At 44.0% G+C, this 13,084-nt stretch overlaps 1 protein-coding gene across 1 annotated transcript; it reads right to left on the bottom strand.

Annotated features, from left to right (window-relative positions):
* Positions 1 to 6,285: 6,285 nt before the first annotated feature.
* On the bottom strand, positions 6,286 to 8,293 carry LOC139551971 (trophoblast glycoprotein-like). The gene has a single exon (XM_071363297.1). It carries the CDS (start codon positions 8,170 to 8,172, stop codon positions 7,081 to 7,083), a length of 1,092 nt encoding a protein of 363 aa, XP_071219398.1. The 5' UTR covers positions 8,173 to 8,293; the 3' UTR covers positions 6,286 to 7,080.
* Positions 8,294 to 13,084: the final 4,791 nt, after the last annotated feature.

The raw sequence follows: 13,084 nt of genomic DNA, 5'->3' as shown, positions 1-13,084 counted from the left end.
GTTATTTAACGAGGGTCAGACCTTGCTAAGCGACTGCAGATCAGAGCCAGATGCAACATTCGGAAATTGGCTTGGTTTCCTGATAGACGGAATACCTGATTAACTGGTAAGTGGAGTTAATTTAATATATATACACTGCTCAAAAAAATAAAGGGAACACTTAAACAACACAATGTAACTCCAAGTCAATCACACTTCTGTGAAATCAAACTGTCCACTTAGGAAGCAACACTGATTGACAATAAATTTCACATGCTGTTGTGCAAATGGAATAGACAAAATATGAAAATTATAGGCAATTAGCAAGACACCCCCAATAAAGGAGTGGTTCTGCAGGTGGTGACCACAGACCACTTCTCAGTTCCTATGCTTCCTGGCTGATGTTTTGGTCACTTTTGAATGCTGCCGGTGCTTTCACTCTAGTGGTAGCATGAGACGGAGTCTACAACCCACACAAGTGGCTCAGGTAGTGCAGCTCATCCAGGATGGCACATCAATGCGAGCTGTGGCAAGAAGGTTTGCTGTGTCTGTCAGCGTAGTGTCCAGAGCATGGAGGCGCTACCAGGAGACAGGCCAATACATCAGGAGACGTGGAGGAGGCCGTAGGAGGGCAACAACCCAGCAGCAGGACCGCTACCTCCGCCTTTGTGCAAGGAGGAGCAGGCGGAGCACTGCCAGAGCCCTGCAAAATGACCTCCAGCAGGCCACAAATGTGCATGTGTCTGCTCAAATGGTCAGAAACAGACTCCATGAGGGTGGTATGAGGGCCCGACATCCACAGGTGGGGGTTGTGCTTACAGCCCAACACCGTGCAGGACGTTTGGCATTTGCCAGAGAACACCAAGATTGGCAAATTCGCCACTGGCGCCCTGTGCTCTTCACAGATGAAAGCAGGTTCACACTGAGCACATGAGCACATGTGACAGACGTGACAGAGTCTGCAGGCGCCGTGGAGAACGTTCTGCTGCCTGCAACATCCTCCAGCATGACCGGTTTGGCGGTGGGTCAGTCATGGTGTGGGGTGGCATTTCTTTGGGGGGCCGCACAGCCCTCCATGGGCTCGCCAGAGGTAGCCTGACTGCCATTAGGTACCGAGATGAGATCCTCAGACACCTTGTGAGACCATATGCTGGTGCGGTTGGCCCTGGGTTCCTCCTAATGCAAGACAATGCTAGACCTCATGTGGCTGGAGTGTGTCAGCAGTTCCTGCAAGAGGAAGGCATTGATGCTATGGACTGGCCCGCCCGTTCCCCAGACCTGAATCCAATTGAGCACATCTGGGACATCATGTCTCGCTCCATCCACCAACGCCACTTTGCACCACAGACTGTCCAGGAGTTGGCGGATGCTTTAGTCCAGGTCTGGGAGGAGATCCCTCAGGAGACCATCCGCCACCTCATCAGGAGCATGCCCAGGCGTTGTAGGGAGGTCATACAGGCACGTGGAGGCCACACACACTACTGAGCCTCATTTTGACTTGTTTTAAGGACATTACATCAAAGTTGGATCAGCCTGTAGTGTGGTTTTCCACTTTAATTTTGAGTGTGACTCCAAATCCAGACCTCCATGGGTTGATAAATTTGATTTCCATTGATCATTTTTGTGTGATTTTGTTGTCAGCACATTCAACTATGTAAAGAAAGAAGTATTTAATAAGAATGTTTCATTCATTCAGATCTAGGATGTGTTATTTTAGTGTTCCCTTTATTTTTTTGAGCAGTGTATATATACAGTGGGGGGAAAAAGTATTTAGTCAGCCACCAATTGTGCAAGTTCTCCCACTTAAAAAGATGAGAGAGGCCTGTAATTTTCATCATAGGTACACTTCAACTATGACAGACAAACGGAGAAAAAAAAATCCAGAAAATCACATTGTAGGATTTTTAATGAATTTATTTGCAAATTATGGTGGAAAATAAGTATTTGGTCACCTACAAACAAGCAAGATTTCTGGCTCTCACAGACCTGTAACTTCTTCTTTAAGAGGCTCCTCTGTCCTCCACTCATTGCCTGTATTAATGGCACCTGTTTGAACTTGTTATCAGTATAAAAGACACCTGTCCACAACCTCAAACAGTCACACTCCAAACTCCACTATGGCCAAGACATGCACAATTGGTGGCTGACTAAATACTTTTTTGCCCCACTGTATATATATATATATATATATATATATATATATAGAGAGAGAGAGAGAGAGAGAGAGAGAGAGAGAGAGAGAGAGAGAGAGAGAGAGAGAGAGAGAGAGAGAGAGAGAGAGAGAGATTTTTCATGGTTATGCGTTCACTTATTTAGTAGTTTCTAAACATTTTCAGCAAACAGGCAATGGATCGGAGCAGAACATGACCACGGTAATTGCCTCCCATTTGCCACTTAGTCAAGCTACATTTCTCTTCCCATTAGCTGTAAAGGTACTGTGACCCTGTGAGGCAGACATGACGTAGAGCAGTGAAGAAGAAGAAGGAGGAGGAAGAGGAGTTGAAGGAGGTGGAGAGGAAGAGAAGGATGAGGAAGAGGAGCTGAAGGAGGTGAAGAGGAAGACAAGGAGGACGATGAGGAGCTGAAGTAGGTGGAGAGGAAGAGAAGGATGAGGAAGAGGAGCTGAAGGAGGTGAAGAGGAAGACAAGGAGGACGATGAGGAGCTGAAGTAGGTGGAGAGGAAGACAAGGAGGAGGAAGAGAATTTGAAGGCAGCCTAGGAGGAGGAGAGGGAGGAAGAGAAGGTATTACCATTTACTCTCCCAGGTCACAGAGGTCAAGAGAGAGAGAGAGATGGTAGGGAGATAGAGAGTGAGACAGGGCAGAGAGAGAGAGATGGTAGGGAGATAGAGAGTGAGACAGGGCAGAGAGAGAGATGGTAGGGAGATAGAGAGTGAGACAGGGCAGAGAAAGAGAGATGGTAGGGAGATAGAGAGTGAGACAGGGCAGAGAGAGAGATGGTAGGGAGATAGAGAGTGAGACAGGGCAGAGAGAGAGAGAGACGGTAGGGGGATAGAGAGTGAGACAGGGCAGAGAGAGAGAGATGGTAGGGAGATAGAGAGTGAGACAGGGCAGAGAAAGAGAGATGGTAGGGAGATAGAGAGTGAGACAGGGCAGAGAGAGAAGGAAGAGGTTAAGTGAAACAAGACAGCTTCATACACTAGTCTATTGTAATGCTCTAAGGGCCCTAGTCTATTGTAATGCTCTAAGGGCCCTTGTCTATTGTAATGCTCTAAGGGCCCTAGTCTATTGTAATGCTCTAAGCGCCCTAGTCTATTGTAATGCTCTAAGGGCCCTTGTCTATTGTAATGCTCTAAGGGCCCTAGTCTATTGTAATGCTCTAAGGGCCCTAGTCTATTGTAATGCTCTAAGGGCCCTAGTCTATTGTAATGCTCTAAGGGCCCTAGTCTTTTGTAATGCTCTAAGGTCCCTAGTCTATTGTAATGCTCTAAGGGCCCTAGTCTATTGTAATGCTCTAAGGTCCCTAGTCTATTGTAATGCTCTAAGGGCCCTAGTCTATTGTAATGCTCTAAGGTCCCTAGTCTATTGTAATGCTCTAAGGGCCCTAGTCTATTGTAATGCTCTAAGGTCCCTAGTCTATTGTAATGCTCTAAGGGCACTAGTCTATTGTAATGCTCTAAGGGCCCTAGTCTATTGTAATGTTCAAAGGGCCCTAGTCTATTGTAATGCTCGAAGGGCACTAGTCTATTGTAATGCTCTAAGGGCCCTAGTCTATTGTAATGCTCGAAGGGCACTAGTCTATTGTAATGATCTAAGGGCACTAGTCTATTGTAATGTTCAAAGGGCCCTAGTCTATTGTAATGCTCGAAGGGCACTAGTCTATTGTAATGCTCTAAGGGCCCTAGTCTATTGTAATGCTCGAAGGGCACTAGTCTATTATAATGCTCTAGGGTCCCTAGTCTATTATAATGCTCTAAGGGCCCTAGTCTATTATAATGCTATAAGGGTCCTAGTCTATTGTAATGATCTAAGGGCCCTAGTCTATTGTAATGCTCTAAGGGCCCTAGTCTATTATAATGCTCTAAGGGCCCTAGTCTTTTGTAATGCTCTAAGGTCCTAGTCTATTATAATGCTCTAGGGTCCCTAGTCTATTATAATGCTCTAAGGGCACTAGTCTATTGTAATGCTCTAAGGGCCCTAGTCTATTATAATGCTCTAAGGGCACTAGTCTATTGTAATGCTCTAAGGGCCCTAGTCTATTATAATGCTCTAAGGGCCCTAGTCTATTGTAATGCTCTAAGGGCCCTAGTCTATTGTAATGCTCTAAGGACCCTAGTCTATTATAATGCTCTAAGGGCACTAGTCTATTGTAATGCTCTAAGGGCCCTAGTCTATTATAATGCTCTAAGGGCCCTAGTCTATTGTAATGCTCTAAGGGCCCTAGTCTATTGTAATGATCTAAGGGCCCTAGTCTATTGTAATGCTCTAAGGGCCCTAGTCTATTGTAATGCTCTAAGGGCCCTAGTCTATTGTAATGCTCTAAGGTCCCTAGTCTATTGTAATGCTCTAAGGGCCCTAGTCTATTATAATGCTCTAAGGGCCCTAGTCTATTGTAATGCTCTAAGGACCCTAGTCTATTATAATGCTCTAAGGGCACTAGTCTATTGTAATGCTCTAAGGGCCCTAGTCTATTATAATGCTCTAAGGGCCCTAGTCTATTGTAATGCTCTAAGGGCCCTAGTCTATTGTAATGCTCTAAGGGCCCTAGTCTATTGTAATGATCTAAGGGCCCTAGTCTATTGTAATGCTCTAAGGACCCTAGTCTATTGTAATGCTCTAAGGGCCCTAGTCTATTGTAATGCTCTAAGGACCCTAGTCTATTGTAATGCTCTAAGGGCCCTAGTCTATTGTAATGATCTAAGGGCCCTAGTCTATTGTAATGCTCTAAGGACCCTAGTCTATTGTAATGCTCTAAGGACCCTAGTCTATTGTAATGCTCTAAGGGCCCTAGTCTATTGTAATGCTCTAAGGACCCTAGTCTATTGTAATGCTCTAAGGACCCTAGTCTATTGTAATGCTCTAAGGACCCTAGTCTATTGTAATGCTCTAAGGACCCTAGTCTATTGTAATGATCTAAGGGCCCTAGTCTATTATAATGCTCTAAGGGCCCTAGTCTATTATAATGCTCTAAGGGCCCTAGTCTATTGTAATGCTCTAAGGGCCCTCTCCATGGAGCTGATCTCTGTTTAGTTGACGAATGAAAACGGCAGCTGTGTGTTAGAGAGGAAAGTCAAACGGATGTTACTCCACCTCCCCATTCCCCACCTCCCCGTCCTCGGGAGACACCGGTCCCCCCGAAGCCAGTTTGACCTTGCCGTTAAAAACCAAACAGCCACGGTCGCCTGCAGAGACCGTTAATTAACTGTGGCGGGGTGAGGCGGTGGGTTTATAGGTCCATCATCATTGTCCTGGTCTTAGTCATGGTGGTGATGAGATTAAACTGTATTCCGTTCTGCCATAATCACATCACCGATCCCTACTTGCCACCCGCCGAAGTACCGACCCTCTTTTAATTAGGTGGTGTTGAAACGTGCAGTTAGACGGGCTTTAAACGGCTTGTAATGTGACAGATGTGTCACTTCCCCCGAAGTGATTCAGAAACAGATAGAACTTCCAGAGTTCTGTTTGAACAAAGTCTCAGAACTTTTGGAATGTCCATCAGAATGCTCTAAAGACCGCAGAAATGGTTATTCCACAGATTATTCTTCATCAACATTTTACATGACATTTTAATCATTTAGCAGCCACTTGCAGGAGCAATTAATCATGTTTGACACTATTTCTAATAGCATGTAAAATGTAGCACATGAATAAAGTAGAGTAGGCCTCTATATGCAACCATGATTTAGATTGTAGGCTACAGTACACTGATATTGGAGGTGTGACATGGGTCATTATGAGAAATTAAGTAATTTATCGAGAAATGCCCATGAGATCCCTTATTACCATCAGTTCATAAAGGTAAAGGGGTTGTTAGACATCATGACACATGGAAGTATACGGCATCAGTTTAACACCTAGGGATTGGTCCACCTGCCACTCTGGCATAGCATGGATTACTATGCACACATGGATGCATCCACCTCTCTCTCTGTCTCTCTCTGTCTCTCTCTGTCTCTCTCTCTCTCTGTCTCTCTCTCTCTCTCTCTCTCTCTGTCTCTCTCTCTCTCTCTCTCTCTCTCTCTCTCTCTCTCTCTCTCTGTCTATGTCTCTCTCTCTCTGTCTCTCTCTCTGTCTCTCTCTCTGTCTCTCTCTCTGTCTCTCTCTCTGTCTCTCTCTCTGTCTCACACACACACACACACACACACACACACACACACACACACACACACACACACACACACACACACACACACACACACACACACACACACACACACACACACACACACACACCCTCCTGTGTCTCACAAGTTATTTGTGCATTGAAAACATATCTATCAGAATGAAGGAGCCTTACCACAGCAAACAGACTGTTCCTTTGACCCTTACCACAGCAAACAGACTGTTCCTTTGCCATAACTGTGTGGTGGTTGTACAGTACAGAGGCAAAACACACGTCAACTATTATTCATATTTTAGCAAATGCAGTTTGTTTTTTAATAACAGAGACCTTTTCTACTGTAATTCCAGATTATACAGTCAGTTGTCATTATCTTCATACTGATAAAGTAGTTCAGAATAATCTGTAGAAGGAACTCCAACGATGTATTCTGTTGTGAAGTTAGTGCATGTTTCAACTAAGTTATGCAGGCGGCTCAGTACATTTATGTTTTTAAAGTCTCATGTTCTGATGTGGAAGATAAGCATCTTCTCTTTTGTGTTGTAAATGGTATATTTACAGATGTGTACATTCAAGTAGATGTACAATATGGTTCGTATTGCCACCTCTTCAATGTAGGCCTATTGTCCTCCTTGAATAGCCAAGTCTGTTGTTTTCCAACGTCATATGGCAAGTATTATAAACAACTAGAGCTGCTAACAAACTGATACTAATAGTTCATCCGTTCAAAGACAGTTTACTCTGTATATAAAAAAAATGGTGGATATATGGCATCGATTGACGAGTAAACATTGAACGTTAAACGGCGACGTTAGCCAACCGGGGATCGGAGTCCTGCTCGTACCGGTAATGATACACTTCCATCTGGTCGCGGCACGCATCGCGGATGTTGTTGAGCCACCGTTTGATTCCTCTCCGGTTTAGATAGAGCACCATGAGGAATACTATGCCGATCAGCGCCAGGACTATCCCTAGGAACACGTAGGACACCGCCTCTAAGTTCTCATTGAGACAATCCACGTCCTCACTGCGTAACCGCTCTATTGGAATCCCCTTCTTGGCATCAGGCTCGGCGCACAGGAGGCGCGCAGCGTCCACGCACTGAGAAGAGTTCTTCAACCAGAAGTAGAACGACTCCAGCTCACAGTTACACCTGAACGGGTTTAGTGATAAATATACGCGCACTTGCTTTTGACGGTACAAACTGGAGATGTTCTCTTTACCAATGTTCTCGATTGAGTTATTGGTTAAAACTAAAGTGTGGAGGTTGAATGCATCTAACCTTGAAATGGGTATGGTTTTCAACCGGTTACCAGATAGCTCCAGCCGGTGGAGGTTGCATAAAATATCTCCATCCAATGCATTGGAGAGCTGCGCCACAGCCGGTGCGAGGAGCGAGTCATTCAGGTAAAGAGAGCGGAGCTCCTGCAGACTGTGAAACGCCCGGTCTGAGATGAACACCAACCGATTGTGGCTCAAATCCAGCAAACGCAACCGTGGGAGTCCTGTGAAAGCGTCAGCCTCGATCACCATGATTCCATTATGTGACAGTGAGAGGGTCGTTAGCTCGAGTTTCGTCCCGTTATTCGAGGAGAACGCTCCACCCGGTAAGGTTGAGATGTTGTTCCCCCTGAGTATTAACGTGGTCGCCCACGCTGGTATGTCTCCCGGTAACTCGGTGTCCTCGTTGTCACGGCAGGTCACTGTCCCGGAGTCTCTGGCACAGATACAGGATAACGGACACTCATCCTCTGCTCTGACAGAAGAAAACAACAAGAACAAACAGACAAACACCGCCGCTGATAAACAAAGACACTGGCCTTTCAGAATAGGAAGAACGCCTCCTAAAACGTCACCACAATAATACTTCCATGTCGTTTTCCTTCCCATTGTTACAGTAGAGGTCCAAACCTACAGGGAGACCGGACACACTCCAGTCTCTGTGAACACAGGTGAAGTTCTTCGGTCAGTTGGATGACAAAAAAAAACACTCGGTAGTCTTTATTCTTCTTCGTTCTCATGTTCCTTCTCTTTCCAAAAACGAGTGAGATGGTGGAAGAGGAAGAGGTTGCGAGTTTGGGCGCGCGGACAGCAGCCTCTCTCTCTCTCTCTCTCTCTCTCTCTCTCTCTCTCTCTCTCTCTCTCTCTCTCTCTCTCTCTCTCTCTCTCTCTCTCTCTCTCTCTCTCTCTCTCTCTCTCTCTCATGTGTATTTGACGTCTCGTTTAGTGAGTGAGTGAGTCAGACAGACAGACAGAGGATAAATCCCTGTAGCACTCTCACAGCATGTGCAGACAGACAGGCAGGCTGGCTGACAGACAAACATACAGTTGCATTCTAAATCTCCCGTGTCCACCTCAACTTGTGATGGAGAGAACCCCACTAAACACTTTAGTTGAGCTGGGTGAGAGAGAGAGAGAGAAAGAGACACTTTAGTTGAGCTGGTTGAGAGAGAGAGAGAGAGAGAGAGAGTCTCATTTTAGGTTACCAGAACAGAAGAGGAGACTTGACAGTTGACACTGGTCCTGGATAGACACCCTAATTAAAAACAACCTCCAGAGTGCTATCACTTCAACCTACACCCTTCACCTCCTAGCCTGTTACTATTCACAGCCACTAGCCTACTATCACAGATGCTAGTCTACTGCCTTACTGTCAAATGCCAGTCAGTTGCTGCTACAGTGTAGGCCCAATTGTTATACCATTGCTTTAAAGAACACTCAATGGTTGCTTTGAAAAGTGTTTAGCCATTATATGACTGTGACACAAACAATATCCCAACTTTCATAGCCTACTGCTTGGTACAAACGGATGAGTTGGCCATGAATACTGGATATTGTGTTTACATTTGTTGTTGACCGTAGAGTATAGGATAGACACTATGGGGTCATCCCATAGTCTATTGATTATCTGTATGACATCATCTATTCATCTATTTTCTGTTACTAAAGATTACCCATGTGATTTTACTAGCAGTTGATTTAAAGTCCAATATGTATTGAAATTGTGAAAGGTGAGTTGTAACTGTCACATTTTAGATTACCTTAAGGCCTGAATGGATGATCAAAAACAGGCCTATTTCTCTTATTATATAATGGTACTTCAGGGCCAGTATTCATAGAAGCTCTTAGATTAGGAGGGCTGATATAGGATACGTTTTGCATTTTAAATCCTAGGCTAATGAATAAGAAGGGGGACCTGATCCTAGACTCATACTCCTACTCCTGCTCTGAGAAACTTTATAAATACGGGCCCAGTAGTTTGGGCTGACTCGCAGCTCTGTGGATCACCCTAATGATAAACGAGGCTAAATACTAATGATCGTGTCATACTTCGGTTAAACTATGTTTATTGTTCTGTGAAAATATAATTCCTAAAACCGGGGTCTGGTGTCTCGATGAGAGATGCCCCCTCACCTCGTGCCTGTCCCACCCGGTAAGATTTAGGGATCGCGGTGAAAGAGCGCAGTACATCAGGGACATCTACGCCACTGGTGGCGGGCGTACAATTTACCGCCTGGCTGGCGGCCTCTCTGAGAAGCGCTACAGTAAATTACATTTCGCATCATACTTCAATTATAATGGCCACGGATTTACAGTGGCCCCTTGCTTGTTGCAAATCAGCGGCGGTAATTACGTAGCAATTGAGAAAAACTGTAATTTGTGTGTGTGTGTGTGTGTGTGTGTGTGTGTGTGTGTGTGTGTGTGTGTGTGTGTGTGTGTGTGTGTGTGTGTGTGTGTGTGTGTGTGTGTGTGTGTGTGTGTGTGTGTGTGTGTGTGTGTGTGTGTGTGTGCGTTTGTTTGTGTAGTCAGTCCTGTTTAATGGGCTCTTCAACCAACTACTCCGTGATTTATCATTGTGCTACTGGAGAGGAGCAACACACTTTTACCAGCTTGCTTATTAATTTACCCACTAGGGCTACAGCTACTAAATCCTACTGGGTTATTTCTGTTAACAACACGATTTGTGTCGATTGATATTTCAATATTTTTTTAACAAATTAATTTAGACTAACTCAAAGAACTCTTCAGAAGGATTCAGCACCATGGACAGCAGCCGCCAGCCAGACCACTGGATAAGATGTCAGCTGCAACACCACTCTACGTCCCAAATAGCACTCTATACCCTACATAGTGCACTACTTTTGACCAGAGCCCTAAGCGTCTTCCATAAATTGCGGCCTTGAATCCGCCATAGGAATAGCTAGAAAAAATAAGATGAATTTCCAGAAAATATGGATAACTATTGAAAGATAGCTGATATGCATTTTTCTACGTTGTACTGGACATGGTACAACCTTTTTCGCTGGCTGCTTGCAGGCTATTCAGGCGCCCAAGTGGATACAAGGCTGTTTGTCTCAACTCAGTCACGAAGAGAAATAACTTTGCAGCTGTTTTTGATTCATAAACAGTGTCATGCTGGTGGGTGGTAACATTCAAATAAAACCCAGCCCTGAAACAAAACGTAGGCTGAAATTAATTTGTGCAAAATATCATAGGAAAATACACCCCATTCATACGGATTTGTCACTTCAAATATATCATACTTTGACTAAAACGGTTATTTATTGACTTAAAGCTAGAATCTGCGAAAGGAAGTTGTCACGAGCAGCACCGCAGATATTGATACATGCACGGGTTCGCTTCACGCTGTTACATCGTGGTAGCCAGGGCACCAACACAGCGGAGAAGTTGAGCCTCGCTCGTCAATGCTCTTAGTTGTTGCGGAAATTGACCCACTATACTGTTTACTTTCTGCATCTAGGTCATATCGCTGAGTCTACCTTTAAACAATTTTGCAACATCATTGGTACGCTCTGGCCATCGTCTTTGAGCTTAAAAAAAGTGGATTTCTATGGTTTTCAATACATTTATCTAAAGCCATCCTTTTAAATTTGCTGTACCTTTTAATTTGAATTTTCTCGACAGACTCACTAGAATATATGGAGAGAACGGTTAAGAATATTAGGGCTCAATGAAGGACAGCCATGCAGTTCAGCAATATTCTTGGGATGTCTGATGTGAACCGCTCTCTTGAGGTCATGCCACAGCATCTCAATCGGGTTGAGGTCAGGACTCTGACTGGGCCACTCCAGAAAGTGTATTTTCTTCTGTTGAAGCCATTCTGTTGTTTATTTACTTCTGTGTTTTGGGTCGTTGTCCTATTGCGTCACCAAACTTCTGTTGAGCTTCAATTGGCAGACAGATAGCCTTACATTCTCCTGCAAAATGTCTTGATAAACTTGGGAATTATTTTTTATGTCGATGGTGTTTGGGAGAGGTGTTGTCAGTAGCATCACAGTACAGTGGGTATTAACTGTCAGTCTTACCACAACATGTTGGCAGAGAGATTCACCCTCACTGGTGCAGTGACCTCATGCAACAAACACTGGATCAGCCATGGAAGACTCTGACCTAACCCGTCTAGTATGTATCTATCTAGACAGCTCTACAGTAACATCTAGTATTTATCTATCTAGACAGCTCTACAGTAACATCTAGTATTTATCTATCTATACAGATCTACAGTAACATCTAGTATTTATCTATCTAGACACCGCTACAATAACCCATCTAGTATTTATCTATCTATACAGATCTACAATAATACATCTAGTATTTATCTATCTATACAGATCTACAATAATACATCTAGTATTTTTCTATCTAGACAGCGCTACAATAACACATCTAGTATTCATCGATCTAGACAGCTTTACAATAACCCATCTAGTATTTATCTATCTATACAGCGCTACAATAACACATCTAGTATTCATCGATCTAGACAGCTTTACAATAACCCATCTAGTATTTATCTATCTATACAGCGCTACAATAACACATCTAGTATTTATCTATCTAGACAGCGCTACAATAACACATCTAGTATTTATCTATCTAGACAGCGCTACAATAACCCATCTAGTATTTATCTATCTAGACAGCGCTACAATAACCCATCTAGTATTTATCTATCTATACAGCGCTACAATAACCCATCTAGTATTTATCTATCTATACAGCGCTACAATAACACATCTAGTATTTATCTATCTAGACAGCGCTACAATAACCCATCTAGTATTTATCTATCTAGACAGCGCTACAATAACCCATCTAGTATTTATCTATCTATACAGCGCTACAATAACCCATCTAGTATTTATCTATCTATACAGCGCTACATTCATGAGGTAGACTGAGTGGACGAGATGAGGTAAGGAGAGAGAGTGAGAGAAAGAGAGAGACCTGGGGGGCGTCAGAAAGAGATAGAGAGAGACCTGGGGGCGAGACAGAGATAACGAGAGAGCTCTGTTGTGCCCTGATAAGCAGACTGTGACACATAAAAGACTTGACAGGATGGGGTCACAATCTGGATGTCTGGTTGAAATGACACTGAAGAGAAGATTTTGAAACCAACTTTGCTGTTCAGCACTTTTTTTTCACACAGTAAACATATTTTTTGTTGATTCAAACTTGCTCTGTTCGTGATGGGCTGGAACAAAAGCCTGCATACCCAGTAAGTCCCCAGGAGCAGGGTAGTTCACCACAACACTGTCAGGTATTAGAGAGCAGAGTAAGTCCCCAGGAGCAGGGTAGTTCACCACAACACTGTCAGGTATTAGAGAGCACAGTAAGTCCCCAGGAGCAGGGTAGTTCAGTATCAAGTAGCATACTAAAGTTTCCAATGAGGGTGGCTACCTACAGTGTTGGGGTCAAATCCATTTTAGTTGCAGTGAATTCAGGAAGTACACTTACATTGCAATAAAAAGAGAGAGAGAGAGTGATAAAGCGAGAGAGC

Source organism: Salvelinus alpinus, chromosome 24 (genome assembly GCF_045679555.1).
Source record: "Salvelinus alpinus chromosome 24, SLU_Salpinus.1, whole genome shotgun sequence".
Taxonomy (NCBI): domain Eukaryota; kingdom Metazoa; phylum Chordata; class Actinopteri; order Salmoniformes; family Salmonidae; genus Salvelinus; species Salvelinus alpinus.
Note: the sequence above shows the minus strand (reverse complement) of the source record. Positions and strands in the feature narration are given on the sequence as shown.